This window comes from Oncorhynchus keta, chromosome 26, assembly GCF_023373465.1.
Source record: "Oncorhynchus keta strain PuntledgeMale-10-30-2019 chromosome 26, Oket_V2, whole genome shotgun sequence".
Lineage (NCBI taxonomy): Eukaryota > Metazoa > Chordata > Actinopteri > Salmoniformes > Salmonidae > Oncorhynchus > Oncorhynchus keta.
Window position 1 is genome coordinate 39,607,064 of NC_068446.1, and position 18,886 is coordinate 39,625,949.

General features: G+C 45.7%; 1 protein-coding gene across 7 annotated transcripts in view; it reads right to left on the reverse strand.

Moving 5' to 3' along the window:
- The window catches only part of LOC118373909 (microtubule-associated protein 1B-like), a 97,517-nt gene that overhangs the window by 4,760 nt on the left and 73,871 nt on the right, over positions 1-18,886 (reverse strand). For 2 of the 7 annotated variants that reach the window (XM_052480802.1, XM_052480808.1), the window contains 2 exons: positions 6,917-18,821; positions 4,381-4,613 (listed from right to left, as the gene is read on the reverse strand). In XM_052480802.1, the coding sequence (XP_052336762.1) occupies positions 4,381-4,613; positions 6,917-18,821 (12,138 nt within the window). The remainder of the gene's footprint in view (positions 1-4,380; positions 4,614-6,916; positions 18,822-18,886) is intronic. The other 5 variants (XM_052480805.1, XM_052480806.1, XM_052480803.1 and 2 more) reach the window with 5 other exon arrangements.

Below are 18,886 nucleotides of genomic sequence, written 5' to 3' on the forward strand. Positions count from 1 at the left end.
AAGCAAGATTTCTGGCTCTCACAGACCTGCAACTTCTTCTTTAAGAGGGGCCTCTGTCCTCTACTCGTTACCTGTATTAATGGCACCTGTTTGAACTTGTTATCAGTATAAAAGACACCTGTCCACAACCTCAAACAGTCACACTCCAAACTCCACTATGGCCAAGACCAAAGAGCTGTCAAAGGACACCAGAAACAAAATTGTAGACCTGCACCAGGCTGGGGAGACTGAATCTGCAATAGGTAAGCAGCTTGGTTTGAAGAAATCAACTGTGGGAGCAATTATTAGGAAATGGAAGACATACAAGACCACTGATAATCTCCCTCGATCTGGGGCTCCACGCAAGATCTCACCCTGTGGGGTCAAAATGATCATAAGAACAGTGAGCAAAAATCCCAGAACCACACGGGGGGACCTAGTGAATGACCTGCAGAGAGCTGGGACCAAAGTAGCAAAGCCTACCATCAGTAACACAGGGACTCAAATCCTGCAGTGCCAGACATGTCCCCCTGCTTAAGCCAGTACATGTCCAGGCCCGTCTGAAGGTTGCTAGAGAGCATTTGAATGATCCAGAAGAAGATTGGGAGAATGTCATATGGTCAGATGAAACCAAAATATAACTTTTTGGTAAAAACTCAACTCGTCGGGTTTGGAGGACAAAGAATGCTGAGTTCCATCCAAAGAACACCATACCTACTGTGAAGCATGGGGGTGGAAACATCATGCTTTGGGGCTGTTTTTCTGCAAAGGGACCAGGACGACTGATCCATGTAAAGGAAAGAATGAATGGGGCCATGTATTGTGAGATTTTGAGTGAAAACCTCCTTCCATCAGCAAGGGCATTGAAGATGAAACGTGGCTGGGTCTTTCAGCATGACAATGATCCCAAACACACCGCCAGGGCAACGAAGGAGTGGCTTCGTAAGAAGCATTTCAAGGTCCTGGAGTGGCCTAGTCAGTCTCCAGATCTCAACCCCATAGAAAATCTTTGGAGGGAGTTGAAAGTCTGTGTTGCCCAGCAACAGCCCCAAAACATCACTGCTCTAGAGGAGATCTGCATGGAGGAATGGGCCAAAATACCAGCAACAGTGTGTGAAAACCTTGTAAAGACTTGTGAAAACGTTTGACCTCTGTCATTGCCAACAAAGGGTATATAACAAAGTCGTGGAAATTATAGGCAATTAGCAAGACACCCCCAATAAAGGAGTGGTTCTGCAGGTGGTGACCACAGACCACTTCTCAGTTCCTATGCTTCCTGGCTGATGTTTTGGTCACTTTTGAATGCTGTCGATGCTTTCACTCTAGTGGTAGCATGAGACGAAGTCTACAACCCACACAAGTGGCTCAGGTAGTGTAGCTCATCCAGGATGGGACATCAATGTGAGCTGTGGCAAGAAGGTTTGCTGTGTCTGTCAGCGTAGTGTCCAGAGCATGGAGGCGCTACCAGGAGACAGGCCAGTACATCAGGAGATGTGGAGGAGGCCGTAGGAGGGCAACAACCCAGCAGCAGGACCGCTACCTCCGCCTTTGTGCAAGGAGGAGCAGGAGGAGCACTGCCAGAGCCCTGCAAAATTACCTCCAGCAGGCCACAAATGTGCATGTGTCTGCTCAAATGGTCAGAAACAGACTCCATGAGGGTGGTATGAGGGCCCGACGTCCACAGGTGGGGGTTGTGCTTACAGCCCAACACCGTGCAGGACGTTTGGCATTTGCCAGAGAACACCAAGATTGGCAAATACGCCACTGGTGCCCTGTGCTCTTCACAGATGAAAGCAGGTTCACGCTGAGCACGTGACAGATGTGACAGTCTCTAGATGCCGTGGAGAACGTTCTGCTGCCTGCAACATCCTCCAGAATGACCGGTTTGGCGGTGGGTCAGTCATGGTGTGGGGTGGCATTTCTTTGGGGGGGCGCACAGCCCTCCATGTGCTCGCCAGAGTTAGCCTGACTGCCATTAGGTACCGAGATGAGATACTCAGACCCCTTGTGAGACCATATGCTGGTGCGGTTGGCCCTGGGTTCCTCCTAATGCAAGACAATGCTAGACCTCATGTGGCTGGAGTGTCTCAGCAGTTCCTGCAAGAGGAAGGGATTGATGCTATGGACTGGCCCGTCCGTTCCCCAGACCTGAATCCAAATGAGCACATCTGGGACATCATGTCTCGCTCCATCCACCAACACCACGTTGCACCACAGACTGTCCAGGAGTTGGCGGATGCTTTAGTCCAGGTCTGGGAGGAGATCCCTCGGGAGACCATCCGCCACCTCATCAGGAGCATGCCCAGGCGTTGTAGGGAGGTCATGCAGGCACGTGGAGGCCACACACACTACTGAGCCTCATTTTGACTTGTTTCAAGGACATTACATCAAAGTTGGATCAGCCTGTAGTGTGGTTTTTCACTTTAATTTTGAGTGTGACTCCAAATCCAGACCTCCATGGGTTGATAAATTTGATTTCCATTGATAATTTTTGTGTGATTTTGTTGTCAGCACATTCAACTATGTAATGAAAAAAGTATTCAATAAGAATATTTCATTCATTCAGATCTAGGATGTGTTATTTTAGTGTTCCCTTTATTTTTTTGAGCAGTGTATATATATTATATATATATATATATATATATAATATATTTTTTTTTTTGTGTCCATCAAAATAACATCAAATTGATCAGAAATACAGTGTAGACATTGTTAATGTTGTAAATGACTATTGTAGCTGGAAACAGATTATTTATTATGGAATATCTACATAGGTGTACAGAGGCCCATTACGAGCAACCATCACTCCTGTGTTCCAATGGCACGTTGTGTTAGCTAATCCAAGTTTATCATTTTAAAAGGCTAATTGATCATTAGATAACCCTTTTGCTATTATGTTGTTCGAGCTTTCTTTAGACTAGTTGAGTATCTGGAGCATCAGCATTTGTGGGTTCGATTACAGGCTCAAAATGGCCAGAAACAAAGACCTTCTTCTGAATCTCATCAGTCTAATCTTGTTCTGTGAAAGAAGGCTATCCATGTGACAAATTGCCAAGAAACTAGAGATCTCGTACAACGTTGTCTACTACTCCCTTCACAGAACAGCACAAACTGGTTCTAACCAGAATAGAAAGAGAAGTGGGAGGCCCCGGTGCACAACTGAGCAAAAGGACAAGTACATTAGTGTCTAGTTTGAGAAATAGACACCTCACAAGTCCTCAACTGGCAGCTTCGTTAAATAGTACCCGCAAAACACCAGTCTCAATGTCAATAGTGAAGAGGCGACTCTGGGATGCTGGCCTTCTAGGCAGAGTTGCAAAGAAAAAGCCACATCTCAGACTGGCCAATAAAATAAAAGATTAAGATGGGCAAAAGAAACACAGGACAGAGGAAGATTGAAAAAAAAAGTGTGATGGACAGACAAATCTAAATTTGAGGTGTTCGGATCACAAATAAGAACATTCGTGAGACACAGAAAAAAATGAAAAGATGCTGGAGGTCTGCTTGACACCATCTGTCAAGCATGGTGGAGGCAATGTGATGGTCTGGGGGTGCTTTGGTGGTGGTCAAGTGGGAGATTTGTACAGAGTAAAAGGGATCATGAAGAAGGAAGGCTATCACTCCATTTTGCAACGCCATGCCATACCCTGTGGTCAGCACAGTCACCGGATCTCAACCCTATTGAGCTGTTGTGGGAGCAGCTTGACCGTATGCTACGTAAGAATTGCCCATCAAGCCAATCCAACTTGTGGGAGGTGCTTCAGGAAGCATGGGGTGAAATCTCTTCAGTTTACCTCAACAAATTGACAACTAGAATACCAACTTTTTTCAAATGGAGGATTCTTTGACAAAAGCAAAGTTTGAAGGACACAATTATTATTTCAATTAAAAATCATTATTTATAACCTTATCAACATTTTGACTATATTTCCTATTCATTTTGTAATTCATTTCATGTATGTTTTCATGGAAAACAAGGACATTTCTAAGTGACCCCAAACTTTTGAACGGTAGTGTACATTGTAACATTCACAATCTAAATGCTCAAATAATGATGTCCGTCTCAGTGGCTGTACATTGTCTAAAGCATTGTCAAGCATCTGTTTACACTACCAAGTCCATTTTACAAGTGATTCAGATCAGTGATTCTGAATATATCCCTCTGGATCCTGAGATTAGCAGTGGTGCAGAATGTCTTCACAGCGTGAAAACACAGGCTAAATGGAAATGTGGAGAAAAGTCAAAACAAATTTAGGAAAAACGTAGAAAACGAAATGTGGAAGAAAAAAAAGTCAAACAGAATGTACTAACAATGTGGAGAAAAGTCAAACATTTACTTAACAGCCGAGCCTGCATGTATGCAGACAGAGAGAGACTAAGGGAAAGAAATAGAGCAAGCACCTGTAGATTGGAGCCCCATGTGGCCTTGCCCTCCAAAAGGGCATCCAGGACACCACGACTAGGCTCTCCACCGGCCGGGTCGTTGCCGCTCACCACGTAGTACGCAGCACGCACCCGCTTGAAGAACTCCTGGTCCACATTCTTGGCACTGCAGTGGTTGGGCACGTAGGCCAGGTCCACATAGATTGGAGGCCCAGGGGGGACGGCTGAACTAGATTTCTGGGAGTTGGTACCTGAAGGAGGAGGGACCATATTGTAAAATTGGAGAAGTCTCTAATGACTTTAGAATGACTAATGACTAGAATGACTAATGACTTTTGAACGACTAATGACTTTTGAACGTCTAATGACTTTTGAATGTCTAATGACTTTAGAATGTCTAATGCCTTTAGAATATCTAATGCCTTTAGAATGTCTAATGCCTTTAGAATGTCTAATGCCTTTAGAATGTCTAATGCCTTTAGAATGACTAATGACTTTAGAATGACTAATGCCTTTAGAATGTCTAATGCCTTTAGAACGTCTAATGCCTTTAGAACGTCTAATGCCTTTAGAACGACTAATGACTTTAGAACGTCTAATGACTTTAGAATGTCTAATGACTTTAGAATGTCTAATGACTTTAGAATGACTAATGACTTTAGAATGACTAATGACTGTAGAATGTCTAATGCCTTTAGAATGTCTTATGACTTTAGAATGTCTTATGACTTTAGAATGACTAATGACATTAGGATGACTAATGCCTTTAGAATGACTAACGACTTTAGAACGTCTAATGACTTTAGAACGTCTAATGACTTTAGAACATCTAATGACTTTCGGATGACTAATGCCTTTAGAATGACTAATGACTTTAGAACGTCTAATGCCTTTAGAATGTCTAATGCCTTTAGAATGTCTTATGACTTTAGAATGTCTAATGCCTTTAGAATGACTAATGACTTTAGAATGACTAATGCCTTTAGAATGTCTAATGCCTTTAGAACGTCTAATGCCTTTAGAACGTCTAATGCCTTTAGAATCACTAATGACATTAGACTTTTGAATGTCTTATGCCTTCAGAATGTCTAATGCCTTCAGAATGACTAATGACTTTAGAATGACTAATGACTAGAATGACTAATCACTTTTGAACGACTAATGACTTTTGAACGTCTAATGACTTTAGAATGTCTAATGCCTTTAGAATGTCTAATGCCTTTAGAATGTCTAATGACTTTAGAATGACTAATGACTTTAGAATGACTAATGACTTTAGAATGACTAATGCCATTAGGATGACTAATGCCTTTAGAATGACTAATGACTGTAGAATGTCTAATGCCTTTAGAATGTCTTATGACTTTAGAATGTCTGATGACTTTAGAAATGACATTAGGATGACTAATGCCTTTAGAATGACTAACGACTGGACTTTTGAATGTCTAATGCCTTTAGAATGTCTAATGACTTTAGAACGTCTAATGACTTTAGAACGTCTAATGACTTTTGAACGTCAATTGACTTTCGGATGACTAATGACTTTCGGATGACTAATGCCTTTAGAATGACTAATGACTTTAGAACGTCTAATGCCTTTAGAATGTCTAATGCCTTTAGAATGTCTTATGACTTTAGAATGTCTAATGCCTTTAGAATGTCTAATGCCTTTAGAACGTCTAATGCCTTTAGAACGTCTAATGCCTTTAGAATCACTAATGACTTTAGACTTTTGAATGTCTTATGCCTTCAGAATGTCTAATGCCTTCAGAATTACTAATGACTTTAGAATGACTAATGACTAGAATGACTAATGACTTTTGAACGACTAATGACTTTTGAACGTCTAATGACTTTAGAATGTCTAATGCCTTTAGAATGTCTAATGCCTTTCGAATGTCTAATGCCTTTAGAATGTCTTATGACTTTAGAATGTCTGATGACTTTAGAATGACTAATGACATTAGGATGACTAATGCCTTTAGAATGACTAACGACTAGACTTTTGAATGTCTAATGCCTTTAGAATGTCTAATGACTTTAGAACGTCTAATGACTTTAGAACGTCTAATGACTTTAGAACGTCTAATGACTTTTGAACGTCTAATGAATTTTGAACGTCTAATGACTTTAGAATGTCTAATGACTTTAGAATGACTAATGACTAGAATGACTAATGACTTTAGACTTCAGAATGTCTAATGACTTTAGAATGTCTAATGACTTTAGAATGACTAATGACTTTAGAATGTCTAATGACTTTTCCCATGTTTGAATGGGGGGAGGGGGGGAGATTCAGACTTCTATGTCAATCAAGATTAAATTAGAATGGGGAAGTTTGTGTCATCAAGCCTTTGGGGGATGATTTTTTAAATTTAAAGGGGAATGGAAACACTAGGATTTAGAACAGCAGCTAGCTGTAACTGATTTACTTCCTAAAGTGTTTCCTTTCCCCTTCAAGGTTATAACCTATTGCATTGTTATCATCTTTGATGTTTTTCAAGTTTCCTCTACTATTGAATATGGAGTCATATCATCCTTCTTTATTTTTTACCCAAATTGCTCTTGACGCCGTTCACCAGGCCTTTCCCTGGAGCGTGTAGGTCCCCCTTGGATCCCAGGCCCTCGGACTTCTGCATCAGCCTGGAGCTCCTTTCCGTGTCCCTCCTTCTCAGAGAGGCCGATCGAGGCGAGGAGTCCTTGGAGGTCTGCTTCACAGGGGTGGTGGACCTCTTCCCCTTCCGGGCTGGGGACGCAGACTTAGGTTTGCCCAGGCCCTTCCGCAGGCTCTTCGTTGTCTTGTGATCCTTCTTGAGAAGTTTCTCCGTGCTGCTCTGGTCGTTAGAGAGGGCCTCTGGGTCCACCATGCACACATCAGGGTGTGGCGGGTGAGGGAGGGGGTCCTTCATAGGGGCAGGTATGGGGTCGTGGGCCTTCGCAGCTGATCTGGGCGAGGGGGGTTGATGGCCCCCTCCGGTGGCAGATGCAGATAGTTTGTCCACCGGCAGGTGTTCTGCATCTTCGTCTGAGTCCAGGTTTCCCTCTGCTGTAATCGACGGGCACTCCTCGGTCTCTGGAGGTACGTCTGAGTCAGACTCCGAAGCTAATGAGTCGCTCACTGATGTGGGGGGCGTCTCCTCTCCAGCTAGCACCACCCCGAGTCCAGTTGCCATGCCACCAGGAGGCATGGAAACTGGTTGCGACCCCTCCCCTGCTCCAGTAGCTCCACATTGAGTGAGATGTCGCTTCTGCTTGTGAGACCTCCTCTTGACCGAGTGTTGCTCGCGGTCGTCTTCATCCCCCTCAAGAGAGTGGTCGCTCCCTTTGTCCTCTTCGCCATCATCGCTGGAGAGGGCGTGTGGACTTGGGTTGATGAAGGATGGGGAGATTTCTCCTTTGCTGTGTTTGTATTCACATGAGGAGTAGCTAGGGGGGGACGAGGAGGTAGCCTCCATATGCAGGTCAGTGGGACGACTGGATACTCCATCTATTTTGGCAGATGCCTTTGTATGGTGGGCATGTTCTGCTGTGGACAGAGGGGTGGGCTGGCCTGGAGCTACGCATTCTTCTTCGCCATATTCTTCCTCTGCTTCTTCTGCTTCTTCCGTTTCGTACACTTCCTCCTCCTCTTCCCTGTCATCTTCATAGCCTGGAGGGGCGCTTGGGCATGCGCCCGGCCCTTGTAGGAGTTCCCAGTCAGATAAGCTACTCCTTCTCCTTTCGGACATCTTCTCTTCCGGTTTCTCTGCTTTTTTATCCTCTACTTTCTCTTTCTCTCCCTCTTTCCTCTCCTTCTCCTTTTCACTCTCCTCATCAGCCTGGTCTTTCTTCTCCTCCTCCTTCCCGTCTTTCTCCTCCAATTGCTTTTCCTCTACCTCTTCCTCCTCTCCAGCCATCTCTTTCTTCTCCTTATCCTTTTGCTCTGGCATTTCCTTGTCCTCCTTTAGGGTCTCTACTTTGCTCTCTTTCTTCTCCTCCACTTTCATTTCCATCTGATCTTTATCTTTCTTTGTCTCTTCTTCTTCTTCCTCCTTTTTCTGATCAGATTTAAGCAGATCAGATTTAGGTAGATCTGACATTGTGGCACAAGAGGCTTTGCTTGCTTCACTGAAGACGTCTTGGGCACTTGTGCGAACCTCAGTAGGCCCATTGGAAGAGGCTTCAGTTGACTCCTGTGGTTTTGTCACCACATCAGATTGGGTCACTGTTGTGGTTGTACTGGAGACGATGGTGACCATGTGTGTCTCAGTTATGGACAGCATGCCTTCTTTTTGCTCTGTCACTGAAGATTTCTGGCATTCAATGCGGCATGGAAGAGTGTAGGACTCTTTGCTGTCCAATGAGCCCTGGGATTCTCTGTCAGGAGAGTCAGCTCTTTGCAATGGGGAAACATCAAAGAGAGCCCTTGAAGTGGATATGGTTTCAGCGGGTTTGGACAGCTGGGAACTTAATGGTTCTGAAGCCCCAGCAGACATGGTTTTGGTTTCAACAATGCCCTCAAGTTTATGAAAGGTATCAGAGGTCTGACCCTTGTCCATTTTATGGCTTGATGATGTGTCTTGTTGAATAGTGTCTTTGGCTGGAGTGGGTAAGACTGGAGAGACTTGTGTCAGACTGAATGTAGTTGTAGTTGTTGAGGTAAGCTTTTCAGAGGCTTCTAGGTACTCCTCTTTTAGTATTACCCTTGTGGTTGAGAGGATTGAGTGCTTGACTGAGGATTCTTCATCTTTGAATGAAGAATACTCAAAGGAAGCAACCTCAGAATCTGTCCTGTAGGGGGCACTAGACACTGTAACGGGACTCTCTACCTCCTCTCGGAACTGGTGGCTTGTTGATAGAGAAGCTGAGGCAGATGGGAGGTAAGACGAAGGAGCTTCCTCTGGTTTTCGACTAGCGGTATCTGGGCTTCTCTGCCTCTCAGCTTCAATGTCTCCCTGACTGTAATGTTTATCTTCACTGGACTTGGTGGGCAGAGATAGGTCAGGACTGTCAAACCTCTCCTCCTTTAACCCCAGCTGGCTGTCCTCAGAAAACTCTGAAGATTCAGAAGGATATCCTCCAGATCCTGTTTGTTCTATTGCAGTGGAACTGCCAGACTGGAGTGGCGAGGCACCAACTACATTCTTCAAAAGGGAATCTGCAGTATCTACCAGTGGAGGGCAGATTGTGGTCATTGAATGGGTAGGTTCCTCCTTTTTGAGGAGGTTGGGTTCGGGTGAGAGGGCCTTCTTGTCCTCTTCTTCTGTAACAAGAAGTTTAGAAGGCGTGGTATCATCCGATGTCGTTTTACAGATTTCTTTTTCAGACTGCTCTCTTGCACCCTTCTCCACATCTAGATCACTGGCTTCTTCTTCTTCTTCCTCCGCATCTTCACCGTCCTCATCTTCATCATCATCATCGTCATCATCATCATCATAATCCTCTCCCACCACCAGTAGCCTCTTATACACACTGTCCGGGGTGTCTTCTCTCTCAGAATAGCCCATTGTAGATTTACTGGTGATAGAGCTGCCAATTTGAGTGTACTCAGATGCAAGAACATTATCGTCTATGAGATGTCCTGAGTACGCGGCCAGGGGGGCAGCAGTAGCCTGATTTTCCTTTTCCTTAGGCGAAACTTGACGGGGTAACATGTCTTTCTCCGCTGGTGAGTAGCGACCAGAGGGAGAGTCTCCTCGCTCACTATCAGATGAATCCAACTTGTCTTTCACTGGCTCATCTTTTTCCTTCTCTGTTGTCTGCTTCTCAGGGATGTCTTCAAAAAGCATGGCAGTAGCTGAGGCTTGGGCACCAAGGTTGGATTGGCCCCATGACAGAGAGGCTGTTTCCTTTCTGCATGACTGGACTGGCAGATACTCCTCTATACTAGGAGATGCTCCAGTCTTGTCCGTCTCTCCTGTAGATGTTTGAGGGGCCGACCAGGCATCATCCTTCATTTCATCTTTCTCAACTTTTTCAGGTTTATCTTCTTTGAGATTGAAAGGTAATGAGCATGGCTCTGCTGGGGTGGTTTTGTTGTCTTGAGTCTCTGAATATGCAAAGCTGTTTTCCACGTGTGGTGTAGCATGTCCCTCCTTCCTATCACTCTCTTCTTCTTGACCTTTCTCTTTGTCATTGTGTTCAGGGAAGGCACTTGGGCTACAACTGGGGCTTCTCTCGCTCTCTGTGAAACGTGGGGGAGTGTAATCAACGCTACTGAATGACAGCGGTTCCTCTTTTTCCTCGTCCTCTGAGTCGAATTCAGCTGCACCAGCGTCTGCCTGCCTAGTTCTCCTGTTATCATCAACGCCAATATGTGCTGACTGATCAAACTCTCTAGAAACCTCACTGGCTTCTTTATTGTCTGATGCCTCTGCTTTCGAAATGGGCTTTTCATCGGGTTCATACTTAGACATGCCAAAGCCCTGATTTTCTTCTTGCAAGCCCACACTGATCGCCTCCTTCTCTGTTCTCATTTTGTCAAAACCTTCCACATTTTCAGAGGCACTGTCTGCTTTTGTAGCATCAATTTGGCCCACTTCCTCCGGAAACTTTGCAGAATCTTTATCCAAGAGAAAATATGAACAAGGTTTTGTGTGTCCCGGGGAAGCAACTTCCCGCTCTGTTTCCAATTCCCTCTCAGCTTCCTTGCCTGGTTTCTCCTCTCCTTTTTGAGAAACATGCTTCGCCTTTTCATCCGTATTAGATGCTTCTTTGCTTGTTGTAATAGAAGGCAGCAGTGTTTCATGCTGGGGGGATTCCTCCACACCAGCCTGGCTCTCGGTGCTCGAGAGAGTGGAACTTACAGCCTGGCTATCGGTGCTCGAGAGAGTGGAACTTACAGCCTGGCTATCGGTGCTCGAGAGAGTGGAACTTACAGCCTGGCTATCAGTGCTCGAGAGAGTGGAACTTACAGCCTGGCTATCGGTGCTCGAGAGAGTGGAACTTACAGCCTGGCTATCGGTGCTCGAGAGAGTGAAACTTACAGCCTGGCTGTCGGTGCTCGAGAGAGTGGAACTTACAGCCTGGCTATCGGTGCTCAAGAGAGTGGAACTTACAGCCTGGCTCTCGGTGCTCGAGAGAGTGGAACTTACAGCCTGGCTATCGGTGCTCGAGAGAGTGGAACTTACAGCCTGGCTATCGGTGCTCGAGAGAGTGGAACTTACAGCCTGGCTGTCGGTGCTTGAGAGAGTGGAACTTACAGCCTGGCTATCGGTGCTCGAGAGAGTGGAACTTACAGCCTGGCTATCGGTGCTCGAGAGAGTGGAACTTACAGCCTGGCTATCGGTGCTTGAGAGAGTGGAACTTACAGCCTGGCTATCGGTGCTCGAGAGAGTGGAACTTACAGCCTGGCTATCGGTGCTCGAGAGAGTGGAACTTACAGCCTGGCTATCGGTGCTTGAGAGACTTACAGCCTGGCTATCGGTGCTCGAGAGAGTGGAACTTACAGCCTGGCTGTCGGTGCTTGAGAGAGTGGAACTTACAGCCTGGCCATCGGTGCTCGAGAGAGTGGAACTTACAGCCTGGCTATCGGTGCTCGAGAGAGTGGAACTTACAGCCTGGCTATCGGTGCTCGAGAGAGTGGAACTTACAGCCTGGCTATCGGTGCTTGATAGTGTTGAACTTACAGCCTGGCTGTCAGCGCTTGATAGTGTTGAACTTACAGCCTGGCTGTCAGCGCTTGATAGTGTTGAACTTACAGCCTGGCTGTCAGCGCTTGATAGTGTTGAACTTACAGCCTGGCTGTCAGCGCTTGATAGTGTTGAACTTACAGCCTGGCTGTCAGCGCTTGATAGTGTTGAACTTACAGCCTGGCTGTCAGCGCTTGATAGTGTTGAACTTATAGCCTGGCTGTCAGCGCTTGATAGTGTTGAACTTATAGCCTGGCTGTCGGTGCTTGATAGTGTTGAACTTACAGCCTGGCTGTCGGTGCTTGATAGTGTTGAACTTACAGCCTGGCTGTCAGCGCTTGATAGTGTTGAACTTATAGCCTGGCTGTCAGCGCTTGATAGTGTTGAACTTATAGCCTGGCTGTCAGCGCTTGATAGTGTTGAACTTATAGCCTGGCTGTCAGAGCTTGATAGTGTTGAACTTATAGCCTGGCTATCGGTGCTTGATAGTGCTAAACTTACAGCCTGGTTATCGGTGCTTGATAGTGTTGAACTTATAGCCTGGTTATCGGTGCTTGATAGTGTTGAACTTACAGCCTGGCTATCGGTGCTTGATAGTGTTGAACTTACAGCCTGGCTATCGGTGCTTGATAATGTTGAACTTATAGCCTGGCTATCGGTGCTTGATAGTGTTGAACTTATAGCCTGGCTGTCTGTAGTGATGGAATCTGAGACTGGTTCTTTTTTAGTGGTAGAGATAGCAGAGACTGGATCCTCTTTCATGGTAGGGAAACCAATGGTGGGCTCTTGGCTGAGATGGGGTCCTGATGTGGTCTCAGTTGTCCTGGTGTCCTTTTCTAGTTCAGGGGAGAGTCTATGGTGTCCTTCTTTATGCTGCTCTTTGATGTCTTTATCAGGAGAGGCCTCCCGTTTCGGTAATGAGGACACAAGCCCAGTGGTCTGTTCAGAGTGGCGGTCCTTCGTTTGGTCACTAAGCACATTCTCTGATGGCTGAGTTGAGTGCAGATGTTGAGACATGATGTCGTGCTCTGATTGTCTAGGTTCCACTGATAAAGGTCTTGAGCCTGCACCAGTCATACAAATGGATTCATCTTCCTCTTCCTCCTCCTCATCTCCATCTGAGTACTGAACCTGAAATGTAGACTCAAGCTTTGTCGCAGACGTCACCTCTAGTTTCTCTACCGTTCTTGTCTGTGTGGTGCGCTGTAAGGCCTCTCGTAGATCTTTCTCTTGCATCTCCTCTTCCTCCTCTTTCGCAGGTTCAATCTCATGAGAATCATATTTTTCTGTCTCTTCCTTGCTCTTCTCATCTTTGACTTTGTCAGCTGTTTCATTTTCTTTCTCGCTTTCCTCTCTGATGGGTTCAGCTTCATAACGTTCATCTCTATCTTTCTCGCTTTCCTCTCTGATGGGTTCAGCTTCATAACGTTCATCTCTATCTTTCTCGCTTTCCTCTCTGATGGGTTCAGCTTCATAACGTTCATCTCTATCTTTCTGGCTTTCCTCTCTGATGGGTTCAGCTTCATAACGTTCATCTCCATCTTTCTGGCTTTCCTCTCTGATGGGTTCAGCTTCATAACGTTCATCTCTATCTTTCTCGCTTTCCTCTCTGATGGGTTCAGCTTCATAACGTTCATCTCCATCTTTCTCGCTTTCCTCTCTGATGGGTTCAGCTTCATAACGTTCATCTCTATCTTTCTGGCTTTCCTCTCTGATGGGTTCAGCTTCATAACGTTCATCTCTATCTTTCTCGCTTTCCTCTCTGATGGGTTCAGCTTCATAATGTTCATCTCTATCTTTCTGGCTTTCCTCTCTGATGGGTTCAGCTTCATAACGTTCATCTCTATCTGTCTCATCTTTGACGTCTTCGAAATCACTAGTATCTTCTTTCTCTTGCTCATTTTCCATCTTCCGTTCTTTACTGACATCAGCCACATGAGTATCATCTTTCTCTTTCTCCATGTTCTCTTCCATCTCAAACAAATTATAATTTTCTTTATTCTCGCCCTGGGTGGATTCAGCCATGCATGTATCACCCTTCTCTTTCTCTCTGTGCTCTTCTTTCGTCGGTTCACTGACAAGGGTATCTCGCTCTTTTTCTATTTTATCTTCTCTTATCGGTTCAGTGTCAAAGGTATCCTTTTCTTTCGTCTCATCTTTCATGGCTTCAGCCACAAGGGTATCTTTCTCTTGTACTATTTGTTGTGTTGTGGTGGAGTCTGAGGCTGGCTCCAATTTAGAGGTAGAGATACAAGAGCTTAGCTCATCTTTAGAAGTTAATATAGTCTCTATTTCTTTCTGTTTCTCTTCTTTCAGAGGTTCACACTTCTCCTTGATGAGCTCGGCCCCACAAGTATCTTTATCTTCCTTGATGGGTTCAGCTTCAGTCGTACCAACCTTTTCTGTTACTTTCTTATCTTCCTCGATGGGTTCAGCTTCAGTAGCACCAACCTTTTCTGTTACTTTCTTATCTTCCTTGATGGGTTCAACTTCAGTCGTACCAACCTTTTCTGTTACTTTCTTATCTTCCTCGATGGGTTCAGCTTCAGTAGCACCAACCTTTTCTGTTACTTTCTTATCTTCCTTGATGGGTTCAACTTCAGTCGTACCAACCTTTTCTGTTACTTTCTTATCTTCCTTGATGGGTTCAGCTTCAGTCGTACCAACCTTTTCTGTTACTTTCTTATCTTCCTTGATGGGTTCAACTTCAGTCGTACCAACCTTTTCTGTTACTTTCTTATCTTCCTTGATGGGTTCAACTTCATGAATATCACATTTTTCCTTCACTTTCAAATCTGTATCTTCCTTGATGGGTTCAGCTTCAGTGGTACCAACCTTTTCTGTCTCTTTCTCCTTCATGTCCTGTTTTATGGGTTTTACATCAGAAGTATCATCATCATCATCATCATCCTCACCGTCGTCATCATCTAAGAAGCTACTCTCCTTCTCCTTTGGAAATTTAGCCTTACTGCACACTTTGGATTCTTTCTCTTGATGGTCATCATCATCTTCCTCATCACTGTGTCCGAGTATAGCCTCACCACTAGAAATGTCTTCCCGTAAAGATTCCTTTCCTAATAAGGAAACTTCATCTTTCCTTGTGACTGACTCAGAGGGAAGAGGAGTTGTCTCCTGTTTCAGTTGGATCTCATCTGTGGAAGCGGAGAGACCATCTTTTTCTTCTACTTTTGTAACCGCCAAGTCTTGTTCAAATGATTTCTCCCCAGATGGTGGTGCATCTGACTCACGTTGACTTTCTTTCTGGATGGCAGCATCTAGGTTTTCCTTATTATCTTCTGGATCTTTCTTCGCATCCTCATTGTCTGTTTTGGTGGCTGAATCATGAATGTCCTCCTGTGTTTGATGCTCCAGTCCTGGGAAGCTCTTGGTCTTTTCTTCCACAGGCGACTGATGAAGAGGAGAGTGGGTTGCACTGGGAGGTCCAGACTGTGTGGGAGAGGCCATTTTCACAGTGCTATCGTCTGGACTGAAGCACCGCTCTTCACCTTCTGAAGTAACTGAGTCTGACCTAAATGGCTTTGAGAAAGAGGGTGGAGGTGAAAGGGGTTTTGGAGGCACTGCCGTGGAGATGTCTTCTTTGGACTTAAAGAGCTCTACCTCCTCATCAACTGGTGGTTGATCCAGCTTCAAATCCTGAACAGGTTTGGAGACACGAGACTCAGGGAGCTTTTCCACATCCCTTTCTCTATCCTGGAACATTTGAGGAGAGCAAAAACTCTCCTGTAGTTTTTCACGTGAAATGTCAACGTTAGGAGTTTGGTCTTCTTCTTCTTCCTCTTCGTCGTGAGCCTTGATGACCTTATCCTCAGTCTTCACATCAGAGACAACAGGAAGGCACTCCTCAGATGGAGGTGACTTTAAGCACTTGTCGTCCTCCAAGGATGATGTTGGTGAGATGGTCCCAGCAGAGTGGAAGTGTTCTTTCCCATGTGTGGCCTCGGTTGGAATTGCCATGGGAACGCTGTTAACAGTATCGTTAACCAGTGAGCTTTTGCCCGTTTCCTCAGTCTGAGGTGTAGTGACGGGAGTAACCAATTGGTCCTCTGCAATAGAGGTAGGAAAGGAGGACAATTTATCATACTCCGTGATGGATGTGGCTGAGGAAACAAGTTCTTCCTCTGCCAAGGGAGCAGACATGATGTTAGTGAATACTGATACTTGCTCCTGTCCACTCATGAAACCTTTGGTTGTTACATCAGCCATAGCTGCTGCTTGCATCTCCTTCATCCTGTGGATGGTGTCCAAGGAGCCTGTCTGATCTGGGACAGAGATGTCATATGTACCCACTTCGTATTGGAGGTGTGGTATCCTGTCTTCCGCCTCCTCGTGAATCTCCTCATCCGAGATGGTCTGTTCAGTTTCGGAGTAACCGGGAATGGTTTCGTCTTGAATGAAGGAGATGGGCTCGGCAGCAGCGGCTCCTTGCAGTGTTGATACTATGTCGGCTGTAGCGCCTCCAACATTTGAGATGTAGCCTTCCTCATCTTCCTCATCCTCCTCTTTGGCTCCAGCAGTCTGTTCGACTGCTTTGCTTTCCCAGTTCTTGGCCGATGTTTCTTTCTCTCCCGCTTCAGGTTTGTCTTTGACCTCTTCATCAGCTATCACGTCTAAGTCTTCTACCTCTTCCAGCTCGGCCTTTTCAACAACATCTTCATCTTCCTCTTCCTCCTCCTGGGATGAAGGCCTTCTGCTTTCCTCTTTAGCCATAGCTGTGGGCTTTTCAGCTTTCTCCATTTCCTCCACCTCATGTTTCCTGTCTAGTCTGTTATCTTCTCCTTCCTCTTCCTCCTCCCCTATCCCCATATCTTCCTCTTCCTCTACCATTTTCCTCTCTGCTATCAGGCCTTCTTTTTCCTCCACCTCATCGTCCTCAATGGCAGCTCCCTCATCCTCATAGATATCCACATCCTGTGCTTGAAATTCTTCTTTATGCTCTTGTGCTAATTTGTCCTCTTTTCTTTGAGATTCAGTCTCAAATCCCATTGCTGTGGCTGCTCCCTTCTCAGGTGACTTTGTGCCCGTTGGAGTTTGAGAGACAGTTTCCTGTTCTTTCTCCTCCTCCTGGGTAGGGGATTCGGTCATGCTTTCTTCTGCTGGTGTCTCCACTGCACTCTCTGGTGGCTTGGTAAGATCCTCTGGAGTGGAGGAAGCAGACATGCCCTCACCAGCCCCATTCTGTAATGGCTCAGGCTGAATGGTATCTGCTGCTAGTTCCTCAGATTTGGGTTCAGCAGGCTCTGCCTTGGCCGTTTTGACTTTGCTTTTGTCGGTTTTGGGTTTACTTGACGCTTTTGCCCTGTGCAGGGTCTTTCTGACCTCTGGTGTGAGGGGTTTTAGGTCAGGTTTTGTTATCTTTCTCAACTCTGGTTTGGACGTGTCCTTTTTCTTGTCAACTTTGGGGTCTTTTTTTTTGTCTTCTTTTTTAGTTGCGTCATCTTTCTTGACATGTTTGATCTCTTTCTTTTCCTTGTCTTTTTTCTCATCCATCTTGGATGCCCTTTCCTTTGAGTGTTTTTTCAAGGATTTCTCCTTCAAAAGTTGTTTATTTTCTGGTCCATCAGTCTTGGATTTTAGTATTTTTGTGGGTTTTTCATTCTCTACCAGTTTCCTACCTTCCTTCACAGAGTCACTCTTTGCCTCTGTGGTCACCGAAACCTCATCGTCTGCTTCTTTCTTTGGGGATTTGGTAGTCTTGGGAGATGATTTGAGACTCTCTTTGCTGTCTGTCCTTTGCTTCAGCTTTGTCTGTTTTACAACAGCAGGTGGAGCTCCTGAGGCAATGTCTTTTTGTGTGGCTACCGGGTATCGCAAGAAGTCAAGGTGCTTTAATTTCTCCAGGCCCTCCAGGATTTTGTTTTGTGGTGCGTTTCCTGGGAACAGCACTCTGACAATCTTTTCTGCAGGATTGGCAGGAAGCCAGACGACTAATGCTGTAACTGACGTCAGGTAAGGTACAGATATTTCTCCCTCTTTTCCATTGGGGAGCACAATGCCAGTTTTGGCCTTGCTGTTACCCGCCCACTTTTGCATGAGAAACTGCATCTCTTTACTGTCCTTGACGGGGTTCAGAACATACATGTCTAACTTGCCCACTCCCATCTTATGGAAAAGAGTTAAAGGCTCAACAGGGTTACTGACCAGTCTACAGAGAGGCTCCGGCTTGATTCCCAGTTTGTTGAGGTACTGCAACGTGAGTGAGGCCTCCTCGATGCTACGCTTGACCTTTAGGTTTGATTCTGGCATACGTAGCTTCTCGGGTACATTGAAGAAGATCACACCGAGCTCTGGAGAGATCAGGTTCTTCATCCAGTCGCTGTAGCTAGCAGAGCCTTGTGACTGTTCCTCCTCCTGCTCTGCTATTTTCCTTTGAAGAAGCCCGTTGATGCCTGGCAGATTGTCTGCGCCAATGTGAGTGAGTAAAATCGAGTCGATGCGGTCCAAGTGTCTGACCAACTTCCAGAAGCATGATTTCCTTTCAGAGCCTCCATCCACTAGAATGTTGAAGCCATTGACCGCAAACAGGGCCGAGTCGCCCCTCCCCCCAGGGAAGACATAGCAGCAGGGCCTGGACAGTTTCAGGAAGCCTCCAGATGTGGGCGGCTCCAGGAGGTCAAAGGGCGAAGGCACGTCTACCGTCTCGGAGATGTACTCCGTGAACTCTGTGACTCCCTCCATCTTGGGGAGCACAGGCTCAGGGTTCAGTCTGTACTCAAGGAACTCCCGTAAGTGCTGCTGCTGACCCAGGGAGCTCCAACCCACCTCCGCTCGGCAGGACACAGTGAGTGTGGCCCGCTGCTCGGGGGCCGCTTCGCCCAGCAAATCACTGACCTACAGGAGAATGACAGACAGAGACAAGCCCCAAGGTCAGAGGTCAGTGCTGATGTATAAAAATT